At 38.3% G+C, this 19,178-nt stretch overlaps 2 protein-coding genes across 13 annotated transcripts in view; one reads left to right on the forward strand and one right to left on the reverse strand.

The window, feature by feature from the left end:
- The window catches only part of lrch3 (leucine-rich repeats and calponin homology (CH) domain containing 3), a 157,933-nt gene extending 144,665 nt beyond the window's left edge, over window positions 1-13,268 (forward strand). For 9 of the 10 annotated variants that reach the window (XM_085990086.1, XM_085990090.1, XM_085990088.1 and 6 more), the window contains 2 exons: window positions 188-265; window positions 4,688-8,009. In XM_085990086.1, coding sequence (XP_085846212.1) covers window positions 188-265; window positions 4,688-4,894 — 285 coding nt within the window. In that variant the 3' untranslated portion in view covers window positions 4,895-8,009. Of the gene's footprint in view, window positions 1-187; window positions 266-4,687; window positions 8,010-8,768 lie in introns of those variants that run through there. The other variant, XM_085990089.1, reaches the window with a different exon arrangement.
- Window positions 13,269-16,194: 2,926 nt separating this feature from the next.
- LOC147115652 (dynein regulatory complex protein 9-like) overlaps window positions 16,195-19,178 on the reverse strand; it is a 40,990-nt gene continuing 38,006 nt past the window's right edge. For all 3 annotated transcript variants that reach the window (XM_085990097.1, XM_085990096.1, XM_085990098.1), the window contains one exon: window positions 16,195-16,478. In XM_085990097.1, the coding sequence (XP_085846223.1) occupies window positions 16,347-16,478 (132 nt within the window). In that variant the 3' untranslated portion in view covers window positions 16,195-16,346. The remainder of the gene's footprint in view (window positions 16,479-19,178) is intronic.

Consider the following 19,178-nt stretch of genomic DNA (forward strand, 5'->3'; position numbering starts at 1 on the left):
ACTGCTTTGCTGTTTCCCATGCGTTTATAATTGCAAGGATTGATTGAATTTCAGGATTTGTTCTCTATGAATGTTTCCAGCTTTTTTTTTACCCCCCTCCTCATCCTTTATCAAACCCTCTCCTGCCCTCACTACCACGTACTGTTCACTGACCGAGTTTGCTTGCTTGTTCCACTTCTGGTTGCAGCCCAAACTGACTATGGCAAAATGCAGACGAAATGTGGAGAACTTCCTAGAGGCTTGTAAGAGAATTGGTGTACCACAGGTATGTACCCTTCTATATTACAATGGGTTATTTCAGGTCTATATCATTAAAAATCTTGTATCTGTGCTATTGCATGATTGATTTTACCATTGTAGTGAGCCTCTAACATTGCTGATTTGGCCCACGCTAAATACATGACACCATGGACCAATCAGATCTTTGGAAGAAGATTTAAAACCTATGTACATCATTGTGATAGTTCCTCAATCCTCTCTCCTGTTGATTCCCCAACCCAAGCATTTTACTCACTCTGCCCATCCTGTACCCCTGCTTACTACTCAAGCCCTACTCCTCTCACTCCCAGGACTTCCTCCAAATGCTGCAGCTCCACTCTCTTCCTACCACTGATTCCCATCCTAAGTGCTCCAGCTCCCACTCTTTCCCACCTCCTAGGCCAACCCCAAGTGCTCCATCTCTGATTCTTCCCATCCACTGAAATGTGCAGTTCCAATTCCAGTACCTGTTCCCAGTATTGCAGCTGACCGCCTCTGCCCTGAAAATTGCCCCTCCCCCACTATGACCAGCTCCCCTATCATAGAGTCTCTAGCTCCCAAATTCTCCCTCCGTGATACTGTGACTGTGAGCAACACTGCGGGAGATCCCATAGTTACTGTTATTTCTGCTTTGTTTTAGAGTTAATGTTGAACCTTAATTAAGTTACTATGGCCAGGGCTACTGATTTAAGTGAGTGAATTAACCAAATTCAGTTACAGAAAGGATTCTAGGATTTTTTTTGTGTTTTGGGGTTGTGTTGTGTGATTGAATCTATTTACCATTAGAACATTGGTTTATAGAGATTGAATGTTGAATTCTGTTTTTAATTACATGGTTTTCTAGAATTTTGAGATTGAATTTTGCAACTCCAACCATTATTTCATGAAAAACATAAACCTGAGGCATTTAACTATGCTGTAACAAGTCGTTTTTTTTTTTTTAAATTAGCCAAGCAATTGCTAAGCTGCGCTGCTGAATTCTGGAACTGGTGTTGGTATGCACTGTGGACGCTTTACATTTGGAATACAAATTTACTGATGACTACAATTTTGTCTTTATAGGTCTGCTTCTTTTGCCAGGTCTTTTACTACAATATTTAATTTGTCTATTAAACTACTCAGCAGCTGGGAATTTGTGATCTAAAGTTGTATTTTTAAGTCTTCTGAGGATTTCCTCACTTCAGCAATATTCTGTGTTTTCAGTGGCCTAGGTCTCCTATCAAGTTTGAATTTTATGTTCTGGGGCATGGAGGGGTGGGGGTTGGTTAAATGAGTGTTTTAAGGCAGGTGACCTGATGAATCTTTTGGCTGCATTTATACCTGCATGTGCTGAAAAAGCTTTCAATTCTCTAACAAATTATAACTTAACATACTTTGACTGTATTTAGACCAGATCATAATGTTTCTGCTTTCTGTAACCTTTTTCACACTGTGTTAGGGCATGACAGCATATTGAACATACTGTTCTCTCAAATGAGAAATTTCACATAAATCCTACCTGCTTCAGCTGAGAGGATCGAGCAGTTCGGGCCAAGAACAAGTACAGTAGTGTAATGCAGGCCAGCCTGTGTACAGCAGCACGTCCTGTAATTGTCATTGTTACTTCCTGTAAAATTTTCCCTGCCCCACTTTTTTGATTGTACCCCATTGGAGTAAAACAGCATATCTTCTGACTCAATGTGAGCAATGCCATGGGAGATCTCCAGCAATTGATTACTATCTGTGAATACATATTGTGTATCAAATAACCTGCAAACCACAGAAATTAACCTTGTACCCTAATACCCATCGTGTAATGCTGTATTCCTCCACTCCATATGGTACTGAACTTTAAAATCTCCTCTGCCAGTGTGCATCGCAATTGGCTAACAGCAGTGCAGTCATTATGTAAATGCACTTATCATAAACAACATATTGTAATCTACCTCAAAGGAGTCGAAGAATGTTCACGAAGCACTGGTCTTGTGGCTTATGATTTCAAATCAATCTTTTCTGTCCCAGCAGCGTATCCCATTCCTTCACGCTTTTGTTAAATATGTATTGATCTGGTCTAAATTCCTGTTTTATGTTAGCATAAACTATGAAAGACAGTATCCATCCTTATAATAGTTTTATCATCAATGCCATTGTTTATTGGAAATAATATGCTACGTTCCTAAGATTCACCAGAGTCTTAAATTGTTCGGCAGTGATTCTTATTGAGTCTAGCTCAAGGATGTGCTGTAAAAATTAAAATCATAATACAGGTACACTATCCCTTATCTGAAAGCCTTGGGACCAGCTGAGTTTCGGTTTTCGGAATTTTTCGGATTTCAGAAGGTATTATTATAAGACTGGGAAATTTGTATTTAATATAAATGTTAAAAGTTCAGGCTACCTCTTGCGACTGTTCCGTGTCTCATTCCTCTTCCTGCTTCTCTGGAAAGCCGGATATCGGCTGACTTCTACTAAGCTGGCCCGCAAATCAGGTCGGGGGTCGGGTGGGGGGGGAGAAAAGAATATCGGACGGGTCGGGTCGGCGGGGGGGGGGGGAAAGAATATCGGACGGGCCGCGGTTCGGGTCGGGGGGAGAAAAGAATATCGGACGGGCCGTTGCAGCTATCGGACGGGCCGCTGTATTGTTGGGTTCACTCTCCCGATACCTCCTTCACACTGCCAGGCTCGGCCTGCAATCTCCTACCCAGGAGGGAACTCTGTGACCCTCTGCCCTGCTCAGCGTAAGTCATGCGCACGACTTACGCTGAACGAAAAAACTTTCGGTTTTTAGAGGTTTTCGGAAGTTCGGATAAAGGATAGTCTACCTGTAGTGGTTGTAAATTTAAAATATTTAGCATTTAAACATTGAGCAGCAAAGTTTTAAGTGGATCACAAAAGCTGGGAAACAAGTGAATATTTTTCATATTTACAACGAGAGGGTGTAAGGTAAAACATTTTCTCCCATTTAATTTCCCCTGTATCGTGCACTGTTCTGTGTCACAGGAGAGGAGGGTGACTTCCTTGCAGGCCTGTACATATTCTGCTTTGCAGCTAGCTGCTATCAGGTGTCCAAGTTGCTATCTCTCTGAATTCCTTTCCTTGGAATCTACTTGTTGCTGCTTTTCTTTCTTCTTCTTGTACTTACTTAGTGGGAAATCAAATGCAGAAGTGCTATCAGAACAGTTTTCATATGCAAAGGTTGCATCTAGCAGCTGTAATTTTTGTTGATTCTGTGAAAATTATACCATTAGAACTTCAAACCATTTAAAAAAAAATCTAAATAAGACGCCCTTTCTATAGAAATAATAACAACAGAAAATGCTGGAAATACTCAGCAGGCCAGGCAGCATCCGTGGAGAGAGAAACAGAGTTAACGTTTCAGGTCTGGGACCCTTCATCAGAACTGGAAAAAGCTGGAGATGTAACATATTAAGCAGGTGCAGAGACGGGGGGGGGGGGGGGGGGGGGGGGGTGGTTAGGAGGGGAGGAGGGAATTGAAAGAACATCCTGTACTTTTGTAAGAGGCAGGAAAGATAAAATGTTGCAAATGGGAGTGGCAAAAATCATACTGCATGAAAAATGGGGGCAGGGATAATTATCTGAAATTGTTGAACTCGATGTTGAGTCCGGCAGACTGTAAAGTGCCTAATTGAAAGACCTTTCTATAGACATGATGTTTGATATAACCCAGGAACTACTTTGTGGGACAAGACAAACAACTTTAGAATTACAGAATTACTGCATTCATCTTTTACTCTAGCCCTAATTAAATTCTTCTGTCCCACCTTAAGGCCTCTATCTTCCAAACATTTTTTCCAGAGAGGAATTCAGGAGTTTCCATTCATTACTTTTAACAATTGTTACAATCACTATTTGTGCAGTAGTCAGTGCTGACATGTGGTGCTCCACAATGCAGCCTGGCTGACAACTAAAAATGACCCAGCAGTGGCAAGTGGCCACCCATGAGGCAGTGATGATTGGAAATTGAATCCAGTGGTGTAGCTACCACAGTAACTGGCCTATCCTAGTGTTCAAACTCTAATTTGGATGTAAGAATATAGTTAAAATAAGCAACAGCAACCCGTTTCAACTTCTACAGCACAGAAGTTCATCTGCGTAAAAAGAATTTCAGTTAAACTGCCTTGGTAAATTGAAACACGTGATCTAATAGATTTTCAAAAGTTAAATCAACGAATTACTGTTTGACTCTTAGGAAATCTCCCACAAGGAGTGAAAGATGAGAGTAGCTGGTAATCAGAAACTGTATTTAAAATTAATGCTCCCTTTAAACTGGATACTGACTTTTTGAAGTTAATTGTGCACCCTGTGTTTATTGCGCATGAGTCTGAAACGGGACAAAGATGAAAGTAATTCTAAGTAAGTGTTGCATGCTGATTTTCTCGACTAATTTTTCTCTATCGTTTCTCTCCTGCACTCACTGAAACATTGGAAGGATGACCTTTGCTCTTCATCTGATGTGCTCCAAGCCAACCTCCTCAGCACTCAAAAGACGGTTGACATGCTACTGACTTTGGGAGCGAGCATAACCAGTCCTGTTCTCGCCCCTCTCTCTGGTGGCCAGCTTGCAGGCTTTGCTCTCTTTTACATCAATGTGATGCTTCTGCTTTTTGCTCTGTACCATTGGGTCACTATGTTCTAATTAGAAGAGAAAGTATGTGTAAGGGGAAGGAGAGAGAGAGAGAGAGACTGTGCAAAGGCTCTGTACTATCGGCCTTAGTTGAAAAAATTCCATAGAAAATGTTTCCAAGTACAGTCATGAGATTATTTTTAATAGAGATCTATGCTCAGACTCCTAATATTTTGGAACAGAAGCCATTCACAGTGCCTTTCATACCATTTCTCTTGACATTTAACAGATTTTGAAGTCAAGACCACTTTTTTTACTCATATTCAGTCCACTCGCAGACCCACTGTTTGACTGAAAAGTTCATGCATTCTTGGCTGACATTATAAGCTGTTCTTAGTAAAAAGCTCTTTAAGTGATTGCCATACCATCAGAATCATTTTGTTACTATCTTGTTAATCAGATTAAAATATTCCCAAAATAACAAGGCTGGTATTTACACTTTTGTTGGGGCTAGTTCCAAGGGCAGGACCTGTTGCCTGTTGGAAGATGGATCAAGCTGTTACTATTAACATTAGTGAACTTTCATCCCCCTTCTTCCTGGACTGTATCTGAGGTGGAAAGGCAGTGCATTAAAATACTGTACCTTCAAAAACAATTCCTTCGTTTTTGGTCTACCAAACACTGGTCTCTTTTGATTATGTTTAACAGCCTGTGATTGAATCCATTATATTAATATCAAGTTGTTAATCCTGACCTTTCCGGTGTGGTTGAGTGGCTAGTGTAGAAGTTGGTGGTTGCAGAGGTATTGATTATCTTCATGTACTGTGAATCTATTCTGCACTTGTGAATGTGAAAAATTAAGTATACAATACATGTTGTGCCCCTGCCTTCACTGCATTACAGTATTACTACTGCATATATATTACTGTTAAACTACAACTGCTGGATAATTCAATTAAAAGCCATGGCAAGGATGGATAGTTTCAGTAGCAATAAGATAATCTTATTTTGTTTATTTTAGAGAACAGAATTGATTTTTTAAAAATCTGTGTTTAATTTTTTGTATATGTCAAGTGTAACCACCATCTATCTGCCTTTGGTCCTGCCCCCATAGTTATTGTTTCACCACCTTTGAAAACTTATAAGCAAAAGCAGACTGTTGTGAACCAATTTCCGCCTGTTCTTGGGAAGTAAATGATATCCATATCATTCAACTTAATGTTGTACAATAGAGAACATAATCAAAATTAATGGAGTAAAGATTGTCTCACGTGGGAACAGGCAAAGCCTTCTGCTACAGAATTCTTGTGTCTTGTAAATGGCAAAACTCGCTCACTTTTCTCGGACAGGTACCTTACCTATCCAAATACATCATTGATACCATCATTTTATTGACATTTTTGATATCTTCTGATTTAAGCAGAAAAAAATTACCTCACTGATACAAAGTTGAACATCCTCCTTTTTCCTTTGCATTGAAACATTAAAGTTGAAGATATTTGATAATATCATAAATCTTGAAAAGAAAAACTTGCTTTTTACATAGTGACTTGTCACGCTAGATGTATAAACCAAATATTACTGCATCTTTAACTGTCGAGCACAACTTTTTTGTGTGAGTAGATGAATTGCATAATCGACTTCCAACTAATTTTATTCGTTCATTCATTTATGCTCATTTAACAGGTTATTTTCTTGCACAGCAGTAAAGAAGGTATATGTTTTGCTAAATAAGCCTTCAAATGTTCACATGCAGTATTCAGAGCAGTGGACATTGTGCTAGAGTTAGTGGCCACTAGCATCTGCAAGTAATTTTATGGTGGCCAAAAATAAAGTTACAATATGAAAATAAATATTCCATCCATATTTATTTCCCTCATCCAAATCTATTTTCTGCACTTCTAAATCACAGCAAATACCCTTGCTCTGTACCAAAGATGAAACCCGTCTGTAACTTTTTGCTAAAAAAGCATGCATAAGAAATACTGCCATTGTGGTTTGTGTACCGCAATGTCCAATGATGTGAGGCAGTAATTATGAGAACTGAGTAAATGCCAAAAGGGACACAAGCCATTTTAATAAATAAATGCTTTTTCCTCCTTTTCTCCAAATTTTTCCCTTTGTATCCCCACCCCTGCTGTAGCTCATGCTGGGGTATGGTTCCACTGGCAGCGCCCACCCTCTAGTGCCATGCCCAGATGGTTATTATTCCAGTGTGATCCTGGACAGTGAGTGTCAGCAGGATATTCAAACATCACAGCTTGAAACAAGTCATTTTTGCACCCACTGTCTACATGCATCCATTTCCAGCAGGATAGAAATCAGGAGTGGGAATGTTGGGCTGATTTATTTTTCATTCTTAGCCCAATCTCTGAGACCAATTTTAGCAGCTCTATTGCTGTTTGACTGAGATTGGCTAATTCATTTCTAACGAGAGCTTAAACCTGGGACCTTCCTGGTCTGTACAACTCAGGACCACACCAGTCTATTTACCCACTCAACCAGCAAAGGGCTCTTGTCAAATGTAGGTTTTAATAGTAAGTTAACACTATAGCCCCAGTAAAATCCTGTAACTTTGAAGAAACAGCAGACAATATTCTGTAAATAAATGTATCAACTTTCTGCAGAATTGAAAAATATTTAAAATTCAACTGATTCTGAGGTGTAACAGGGGCTCACTGAAGTGCATCAGTATGAGGATTAACTCAAGATTACTGTTGGTTTTATGTAATATGGCAGGTGGGAATCTATAAACTGTTTAAATGACAGTTTTTAAAAATAAAGCTTTTTAATTTATGAAAACACAGTCTACTGACAAAACATAGGAGTTTATATATAGAAATTTCCTGACCGAAACATTGGCTTTCCAGTGAATGTTACAATTCAGATGGGTTTTTCATTTAACCGTGAGAAGATCACTACTGATAAAATATAAAACCAATTCATTTCTTTGTAGTGGTAAATTATAGATTCCTACTACATGTTCTTTGTCAATTTTTGTCTGAGGATTTTATTTTTCTAATTATTTATTGATTTTATTACATTACTGTACAGTATTTGTATAAAACCAAGATTGCTAGAAATGATTTAACCGTGCAGTAGTTTTTACATATTTTAACAGAGTCCATCATTTTCCTTAACTGATGAGGAAAGGCATAAGTAATAAATTTGCAACTTGTCTCACGATGGATAACCTTGACAGTCTGGATCACTACTTGGTATTTTAGTCCAGGTCCTACTTGTTCTTGCTATTCAAAATTCTTTCTGTGTAATGCATTCTGAAGATAAGTCTGCAATGAATTAACATATCAATAATTGAGATCCTATTTGCTGCCTTTTATTCATTTTAAATAGGAATTTTACACACAAATCACTATAGCACTACATTTAACATCTTGCAAGTGGGAAATAGAGTTTTCTAATTTTTTTAATCAAACCTAACCCAACATCTTTTTTAAAACTTTTATCTTCCCTCACATACATACAGCAAGTGTACAGCAGTACTTTTTTACTTCCATTGAAGTTGGGAATATAAATAGGCATCCAAAAATCACCTAGCCTAGAGCAAAATACAGTTTTATTGCTTTTTTGCACTTCCATCATCTGTCAGTCACATTGTGGGCACGGGTGCATGGAGATCTGCGTTAGGGGGTGAGGTTTAAAGTTTTGTTGGTGGGATTGGTTAGGGATAGACTCCTGAAGTTACCATTGGCAACTGCACCCCTGCCCCCCTCCCACTTTGTTGCTGCTCATCTCAATTCATTTGTATGCAAGCAGTTAGTGTTCACAAGTTAATTTTGATGTCTTATATTGTCATTTCGTTTTTCAGGTCTTCCATTTTCTAAGTTTGGTTTTATCTTTTCACATGTATGTCATTTGTTAATTTTGTTTTTCTCCCCTCTCTTCTTTTATTCCCCTCCCTTTCTCTTTTTTTCATTTTGTTTAGGATCGATTGTGCCTGCCCCTTCACATTCTAGAAGAGAAAGGACTGGCACAGGTAGCCGTGACTATAGAAACTCTGCTTGAGCTCGCCCCTACCAAACAGCACCATTAATCAACTGGCTAGAGACTGCAAGTGATGGGCACCTCACCCAAGAAACACTGTAACAGCACAATAGAATATGCTCCAAGTTGGTCTCCATGGTGATCACATTTATCACTCTCTTTAGCATCTGCATGATGACTTTCTGACTTGTCAGTTCTATCAGCCAGTTGCTAAACATGACTTTTTTGATCCCTCTATTCTGTTACTTTTCCAAAAAGGCAGCACTCCATTTGTTTTCCAACTTGGGTACCATGATCCGAATAGTTTTCATAGTGGCATTTAAAATGGTGATACATTGCACAGAGTAGACTTACTAACGGGCCTAGGAACTAGATCAAGAAATCTCCTGTCGTGACTCTAATCTAGTGAGTAGCTCGACTATGCATTGGATTTCTAATTTGACATAGTTCAATGTTTGCCTGGTGGCCAGTAAGATATAATTTAGCTTGAATAGTACGAATTTGAGACGTAAATAGGAATAAGAAATTCACAATAAAGTTACACATAATACTCAGTATAATTTTACTTTGATTCCCAGACATAAATAGGAATAAGAAATTCACAAACAGCAGCAGAATCTCCTGAGGTGTGAGAAAAATATTCTTTTAACGTTGCCTATTCTCTGGTAGGAAATATTATGAGAAGTTGCACAAGTACATGAAAATCTAGTCTGCCGCTTTTTTTTCGTATAGGAATGGTATATTTCACCGGTAGCTGAACCCCACTGAATACTGTAAAGGTTCTTATAAGGGAATGTTACATGGTGTTTCTAGAAGATCATTTCTAGAAATTATGCACTGACTGTACTCTTAAATGGATCAGTACTTGTATGAATTGTTCCAGGTTTGGTTACAGGGTTTCCTTTGTCCTGGCTATATATTTTTAAGCACTGTTACATAGGTTTTCCTTTCTGTTGGCTTCATGTATGCATTTTTTTCACATCTACTGTAAATGGTTTAATTGTGCTTCTAGAATTTACATTTCATATTTGTTAGATTATGTTCATGCAGTATACATATGTATCTATTTATTCATAGCACACAAGTATGATAATACAACCACTAAATAACCCCTGGTTGCTCAGCTGTACTTGAGTAATGTAGTGAATAGCACTTTATCATGAAGTAGCATTGATAATGCTGTCAGTCAACTTTATGGCATCAGAAAGAAACGTAACTGTCTGCAGTGTAGGCTTTCTACATGAATTATAGTACCTTCCACTACATTTTTAATTTATGTGTCTACATTTTTATGAATAGTATAAACTGAATACAGTGAGAAATAGTGGGATACAGAGTTCATGTCAGTTTTAAATGAGCACTTATCCATCCTTTTATGACTTAATTAGTTGTGGGTTATGACTTGAAAGGTGTCCTTGTGGAATGAATTGTGTACCCACTGTTTCTCATGGTGTAATCTCTATTTAAACTTAAATGTACACTTGTAATAATTGTAAACCTAAAATGTTCAAACTTGCATATGATTGAATTATTCTTGTAATCCACCTTTAAACAATTTGGATGCTAGCACCAAACTTTTGTTGTGATCTTTGCCAAAGTGATTTATTTTAACATTTCAATGTGTTTTTCTTTACTTTAAGCTTGGGATAGCTTTTAAGTGCAGCATAGGTAGCCAGCAGAAGGAAATTCAGTTTTTTAATTTATGACTTGAACAGATGGAGTTTTGCCTGCACTTTCCTTTTTCTATGTAAATACATTCCATGTGTTCTAGTTTTTATGTAAAACAGTTCACATTCCTCTTCGCGTACGGCTTTGTTTCAAATTAATTTGTGTTTTTATTTTGTTATGCTGTATATGTTTTTATGATTTTGTTACCAAATGTTGATCACCTTGTTACTTGTGTTTTCATTTTTGTCATTTCAAGTCTACTAACCAATATCTGATTGATTGGTAGAAACCCGTTGAACTTTTTAAAAAGTTACTTTGATCTGAGGTGCAAATGGTCAGGACCAGGTTAAAATCTTTCACGTTGACTTTGACGTGAACTGAGCTGTACAAGCCCACTTCAGTTACAGTAGTTTTCACCAGCCATGTTTCTCCTCTTCAAAACCCGCTGAGCAGAAAAGTACATCATTCTTGTTCACAGATACTATCTGGAACAACTTGAATTATGCCTTACTGGGACAGTAGCCGTTTGTTTGTGGGCCTGATTCCAACTCGGAAACACAAACTTTAAAGCCAGACTCTGAGGTTAGATCATCTTTTCCAGATGTTTCTTTTTATTTGGTAGGGCGGGCAGGGGTAAGTAACAGAGTGAGGAGTAGAGTGACTTTTTTAAAATGAATCTTCGATTAGTAGTCCATCATAGAAAAGCATTATTTGGGCTCTATTCCCTGATTATGTTACAGTGAGGTGGGGGGGTGGGGTTAATTTTTGATGAGCAAATAGAATTTTGTCTGCCACATGTCAAAAGGATCCGCTGGATTGCAGCAGTTAGCGAGCAGTACTGAAGCAGCAACGTTGCAGCTGCTGAGTTACTTGTAGTACCCGCAACTAAATGACCATTAGCAAGTCGATCAAACTGATCTGTTTTCATGTGATTTATAACTGGCATTTTCAAAATATACTTTTTTTCTGCTTTTGTTATACTTTTATTGTCTTTTGCTAAGGGAGCTACTTTCAACACAATTTTTGGAAATGGGCTATAGTTTTAAACCCTGATATGGCAAGTTTGGTGCTGTTTGTAATTGTGCTAAATTAGAGACCTGAATAACAGTAACAGGAAAATAAAAAGTGACAAATTACAACTCAAAATATAGAAGCAGCGGCAGAGTGGAGTTTGCTGCGCTCATCAAACCTGGCAGCCGTATTCAATGTACCAATAACGACTTAAGACCAGAATTCGCACCCTCTCAGTTCCAAGTAAAGCTCATCCTAAATTCAGATGGTGAATGGTACAAGATAGAATCTTGAGTTTGGGGAGCTCATTTTTATCATTCTTTTGGTCAAATTAAGTTGTAGGAACTGTTGATAGTACTCGTTTAATGAGGCATTTGTTTAATTTAACTTTACCATTCCAATACAGACGGTAACTTAAAAATCTCTTCTACGAAATCAACGAGTTTTCAGAAAACTAGTGCAAAAGTCATGTCTTGATCATCACTCATTTGAGCAAAACAAATAAAATCATATATGGGCTCAGATCTTGTCCCAACATTGTGATCTTATCTATTTGTTATTCTGTATATTCACATACAAGCATGTCACTACATTAAAAACACATTCACGAAATGGTGATAATTTCACAAAAGAAGTTACTAGTAAGATTTTTTTGAAAATAAAGCTGTGGCAAATAGATTACTAAACAGTACTGTATCCAGATTAAGGGGTTTCAGGTCATCCTAGATACTGCATTATAGTTGAATGGATCAGATGAGAATTTCTTGAAGAACACTTCAGTTGTATTCTAGTTTCTAAGTAAATCTACCGTATCCTGTTGCTCGTGTCTACCCAAGAAACACACACATAGAGTACTTTAAACATTTGAAGATGTTCTGATGTGCTTTTGCTGTATATTGATATATTTTCCACTGGTTCCAACCTCTAATTCGAAAATTGCATCCTGTAAAAATACAGTTTTCCAAATCTCCAAAATCTTTCTTGTAGGCCACTACGAGAAATAATTGGGAAATGTTAAGTGCCTAATTAACTTCTATTCAGCAGGAAAATTCATGTTTAGTCAACGAGAATTCACATTGACCTTTTGAAAATTGGTTTGGTTCAGGTTTGGAACCATTTTTGATACCAGGTTGGAAGCCTGTTCATACAATCTTTGAAGTGAACTGAGATGCATCAGGTTAAGTTGACTTACTTCACTGCTGTCAACCTTTTGAGCTGAAACAGATTGAAACTGACTCGTGGAAACAAAGTAATTTACAAGGAAGATAACTACTTCCGTAGCTACTTGGAACCAGTACTTAAAAGTCTGTGGTAAACATGCATGGGCAACTGTGTGTTAAGTATAATTTTTGTTTGTCTTTCATTTGTACACTGTTGTAAATACATTTGGTATTGTAGTTGCTCAGTATGGTCATTTGTACACGGTATTGGACGTTATATGTGCACCATTTTCTCCTTTTAAAAATTATATAAATATTATAGTTCCTTTGCAGTGAGCAATTAGACCTGTTTCATATGTGTATGTTTTTACAGCTGGAGAGAGACTGGATATGTATTGTGTTAAAACTGTTTTCTATGGTAGACTTGTACTGAAAACTTGGAGGCCTTGGCTTTGATTATATTGTGTAGATATTTGTCATGTAAAAAGAAAAGGCATGTTTGTCAACTCCAGCTTTGCTCTAACTGTCTCCTTTGTACATATGTATAACATACAGCATATGTTTATGAGGCTTTTGTGATGAATAAACACTGTACATTGGAATTGGCCTGAAGATGTGCGTGTTTTACTGGGGGTTTTTCTCCTTCAGACAGTATCCTAGTCCTTGCCTCATTACAAACTATTAAATGCATATCCACTTGTTTTTGGAAATGTAAAATGCTTGCAAATGTAAGGACACTACTGTACTGTATTAGAAAAATCACTTAACACTGGCCCAGATTTAGCTGCGGACTAGTTGGATAGAATGAATATTTCCTCCCAGCGGCTTTATTGGGATCCAGAATTGGCTTTTGTAATTTACTTCCTATTGAACATCAATCTATAACTTAAAACTGCAGATGCAGACAATGAAAAACCTTTTAAGAGTTGACTCCTTAAAATATGATTTATTAATTTAAATAAAAATGAAAAGGTACAAACATTGATCAACTATTCGCTATAAAATGTTGCATTTGGCTTTGAAAAGAGCAGAGGTAAGGATGGTCAGTACAATTCCTTGGAAACAAATTTTAGAAACCGCTAATTCTAAATAAGACTTTTGAGAAGATTTTTTTAATGCATTTATGTGTCCTTTATGACCTCACAGTGGTTCTCAAACCCCTTGGGGTCCGTAGAGACTTTCCACGGGGCCTGCGATAAAATGTGAAAGTGCTTACTGAGCACTTCTATTGAATAGAAACGCAGCACGTGTGTGTTGTAAACATTCCTTGCAGGTGCAGAGCATGCAGACTGAAGCTATAAACTCCATCAGTAAGCTCATAACAATGGGCGAAAGGTTATTGACCAATGGATCCATCCGTCAGAAGACAATGTCAATGGAAATTCGATTCCCGACACTCCTTAATTGCTACAACAAAAACGTTGCAAACACTCAGCAGGTCGAGGTGCATCTGCGGAAGAACAAGCAAGCTGCTTCGGGTATGGGCCCTTACTCAGCCAGTTTATACTCTCCACAGATGCTGCCTGACACATCAAGTGTTTTCATGTTTCTAATTTCAGATTTCCAGCATCAGTATTTTGCTTTTTGTTTACTTTATTTGCTGCACCAGACAGGATTTGCTTTTGAGTTCCTTTTACCATCTGGTCTTGTTGATGGTGTGTGAATAGATTATACTATTCGCATTTGATAACCAGTTATAATGCAGGTTTAGAATCCAACAAGTGCCCAGTCTGCAGCTTCTATCTTAAAAACCTTGTGTAAGAAGTGGACTTCCTGCCCATGAACCTTGTTCTTAAGATTTTTGATGAACATAGCAATTTACAATGTCAACATTTTTCATTCAATTTTGTTATGGCAATTGTCACGATGTAGTTGCAGGCTCTTGCCAGTGGGTGGCTCTGTGGCATGAGTTTCTGAAGCATCTCTCTCCACTCTTATCGCCATCTTGTGTAAATGTAAAAAAACTATTCAATGCTGCAGGCAACTTACTGATGATATATACTTGTGTATGAGAATTGATTGAAAACTAATAGGTGACCCTACAGCAGCCACTAAAGCAAAATGGGGTAATGATGCATATTAAACCATGTTAATTAACTGTAGAATTGCTGACCATGGGTTGGCTGAAATTCCAACTTGCCTGCCATTAGGTGAGTTTTTTTTTACAGCTCTAAAGAGGAAAACCTAGGAGCGTTGCATGGAGGAGCACGGAGAGTGGCACAAAGATCGCCAGGTAGACCCGCAGTTACCAAGATTGGTGGTGGGCCTATTTAGATGGACGGGTTTGTGATTACTAATCCATGTGAAAAGGAGTCCTTCAACCAAAGTATGAGAACCACTGACCTACCATACTGCTCCAGGGAGGAAAGTGACATTCTGTTGTGTCCACTATACACTTATCCAAAATAATATGTATTTTGAGGGAAAGAAACTGATCAAATGCATCCAACAGTGTCCATCTGGATAAAGGCAAGTTTTCCTTACAAGTGCCACTGCAAAATCTGTATTTGACTAAAACATCTTCACAGGTTTGTTTCATTTTTTTACCCCAGTTTCTGCTATTACAGATGTTTATGTCCTTTTCATTATCCCTGATTTTCCTCCTTCCCATTGCTCTTCTGACAGACATGCATCTTTATACAGACCTTTTAACCTGGAAGAATGGGCTGATGAACAGGACTTTTTAACAAAGCTCAATTATGATTGTTTCTACCTTATTTTGAAAATGAGATAGTGTTTTATAAATAACTGATGGTGATGAAATTACATGTAAATCCTGAACACCATGCTGTGGACCACCTTAATCTGACAACGTAGATTCAAAAGATTTCAATACACAACTTGAATTTTTGTCTGTTGATTTGATTGAATAGTTTTTGATTTATATAATGAATTGATAACTAAATTTTCACACATCAGCTTATTGATTAAATTGTAGCTAGGACTATCTGTAACTTAAGTAGCCAGTCAACGTTGATGGTTTGGTTGCACTAGATCCATTTTTGAAAGGAACGGAGAGTCTGATGGAAGTCCCTGCTGAAATTCTAATTTATTTCTAACCTGTATAGATATCAAATAGTTAAGTGATTCAATTTTGGCTTCCTTGACTGTGCTTAACCAGACCAATCCTGCTATACAGAAATAGACTTCGGGAGTGGAATTCCATCTGATAATAATTGTAGTTAGAATGTCTGCGTGAGTGACCTCTGCTGGAAAGTACATGTGCAGTCAGTGCATGAGAACAGAATTGGACTCGGTTGCCAGTATCATGGGCTGCTGACAGTCACTGGGCTCATACATTAAAGTGGTCACTTAGGCAAAGTACCAGAAGGCAGCTGTCGGGGAAACTACCCCAGGAACAGCCAGCATCTTCAGGAGAGGAAGAAAATTGTGGGGGGGGGCCGCGGGGAGAGGGATTAAAATGCTATGAAACCAGTCAAACTACCAGCATTATGACACTAAAAAGTATATTTTGTTACTTTGCCAGGCTGAAGAATGTAATAGTTTAACATTTATTATGATTAGAACTTTTTTTTTAATTGCAACTTTATTCAGTCAATACAACTTAACGCTGTAAAATTGGCTTTTTCAATTGGTCTGTATTGTCCAGTAATAACCTTCCATTTTGACACAAAAGAAATCATTTGATTGATGCTGAAAATGTGTAGAATGAAGTAGCTTCATTTCTTCTTATTGGCCTCCTTTCCTTTCCCTTTCCCTTTTCCTTTGCCTCCTCCACCTCCTTTCTTTTTCATGTACTTGTAGATTCCAATTCCTCTGCGAACCATGACTCCTCGCCACCATGATTGGAGCTGTGAGAGGAAAAAGATGGTGTTTCATACAAGGGAAAATCTAGGGATTTCTGTAGCAGTGTCAGATCGCAATATAGATTAAAAACAAGGTACTTGACTCTGATTTCTTCCCCACTAATAATTGTACACCAGGAACCCAAAACTTTCTTGATACATTACTGATCATGGTACCCTATAACTGGAGGCTCATAGGAATGCTTCAATGATCTATACTTTTGATCTATCAAAGGCAAAATGCATATTACATATTTCCATAAAGTTACTCTAAAGATCATAACTTTGTGTATGTAAATGCCCAATATTGTCCAACTACAAACCTATAGTACTGTGTGGTGGATGAATTAAAATATATCAACTTGATTGAACTTTTTTTAGTACAGAAATATGTTCTGAAAATGTACTAACGTGTGGTCTTTTGATGTGAGTTACCATTTCCAAGACTGATTAGGAGCACTGCTAAAGGATTTCTCAATTCCTGGTCTAATGCGATCATCATCCCATTAACTATTCAGTGGGGAAATAAGTCAACACTTGTGTAAACTTAACCAGAACAATACTATTTAAATAATCCCAAAATTGAGGATCCCATCTATAGCAATTTATATTTTAAAAAGTCGTCATGTTCCAACTACTGAAAACTAATCAAGAATAGCAGAGCCTATTTTCAATAGCAAATATTTGACAAAAGTTAAACGCAGCAATTAAACTTCTAGGAAAAGCTAGGTGGTTCACTGTGCCTATGGTGTCACTTTGTGTTTCATTGTACTCTATGCTTAATAGGCTTTGCATATGCACACACCAGATCACAAAACATGCTGGAAGATGTACTTTACCTAGCTAATAGTTTTCATTTCAACAATTTTGGCTTTCCTTTATATGTTGTCTTATGCTTCTTTTTATGAGCAATTTCACCCTTCCCTATTAATATCATCCTGAGTCAAATGCTCTAGGGCAGGGTTTCTGGCTATATGCTAAGGAGCTCAGGAAGTCCCATCCTCCAGGTGGCAAATTAAGTAGGCATTATTTATTCAGGAAACTGAGGTTTAGAAGCATTTTGTGCCTGTTTTCAGGTAAGAATGGTAATGTCAGATTGCCGGAGATATCTTCTACAAAGTGCTACTGTTGCAGGTCAGTGTTAAATTGTTATGGAGAAAGTGTATTGTTTAGGTTCCCTATACCCCATTACCTTGATAGAATGGCCTTAAAAAAGTAGTCTAAAATTTGTACATGCTTGGAACCTCTGGGCTGAACAAAATGTCAGCCAATGTAAACTGGTAGTGTCCCAGACTGTCGTACTTTTAAAAATTATTGGCCTACCTTTGTAAGAAAAAGTTGCCATGTTCCACCTACAAAATTTCTGTTGCCCACATCAGCCATTCTGTGACCTTTCAAAGTCAGCTGGTCAACTAATGCTGAATTAGGGGACGTTTTTACTGTGAACACATGACCACTAGGAACTGGATTTACGGTGCTCAACCTCTGCAACAGTTATCCTGCAGCCACTCTGAGTGCAGTTCGTGGGCAACTGTGCCATGGTCTGGGCCCATACCTGCTAGGGACTGGATTAAGACTTTCCTGGTTGTCTAGCAGGCAGAACTTATCATCTTGGAAAAACTTTTCTTTTAGCTCCACTTCCTCCAGATAAGAGTCGCTATGGAAACCCACATAGTTCCCAGCTATGCCTGTCTTTCTGTAGGATATGTTGAGCACTTTTTTCCCCCTCTTATTCCAGTCCCCTCTCTGATCTTTTCCCATTACATTAATGACCACGTCAGTGCTGCTTCCCTTGCCTTTACTTGGTCCATATCTGACTTCCCTTCCCACCCTGGACTTCTCGGTCTCTATCTCTCAGGATAGGTGACTACTGACATATACTACAATAGCAAAATACTGCGGATGCTGGAAATCTGAAATAACAACAGAAAATGCTGGAAACACTCAGCAGGCCAGGCAGCATCCGTGGAGAGAGAAACAGTTAACATTTCAGGTCTGTGACCCTTTGACTCTCCACGGATGCTGCCTGGCCTGCTGAGTGTTTCCAGCATTTTCTGTTTATTTTATACTACAAGGCTCACTGACTCCCACAACTACCTGGATTATACTTCTTCCCATTACCTTCTCCCAAATTCTCCATTGCATCTGCTCTGATGATGCCACCTTCTAAAATTATCTTTTTCCTCAGCCAAGGATTCCCCTGATAGAACCTTCAACTGAATCTGATCCATTTCCCATGATTTTCCCCTTACTCTTTCTTCCCCCACTAAGAACTGTGATAGGGTCCCCTTTGTCCTCATCTTCAACCATGCCAGCCTCCACATTCAGCAGATGATCTTCCACCATTTCCAATGTGATCCTACCACCAAGTACATGTTCCCCTCCCCTTCACTTTCCTGACATCTCGTGCAAGTGCAGGAGATGCAACATCTGCTCTTTCACCGATGTCCAAAGCCCCAAACACTCCTGGGTAGACAGTAATTGTACTTCCTCCAACCTAATGTACTGTATTTGCTGCTCATAGTGCAACCCCCTTTAAATTAAGTTCAAATGCAGATTAGGTGACTTTGTCAAACATATCCATTCTGTCTGCAAGTGCAACCCCAAGTTCCATGGCACTTGTCACTTTAATTCCCCATCCAGCTCCCACTCTGACTTCTGCCTTTTACCCTTCTATACTACATAGAATTACAGAGAATGTACAGC

Source organism: Somniosus microcephalus, chromosome 6 (genome assembly GCF_052327205.1).
Source record: "Somniosus microcephalus isolate GS21.2 chromosome 6, FLI_Smic_1.0, whole genome shotgun sequence".
NCBI lineage: Eukaryota > Metazoa > Chordata > Chondrichthyes > Squaliformes > Somniosidae > Somniosus > Somniosus microcephalus.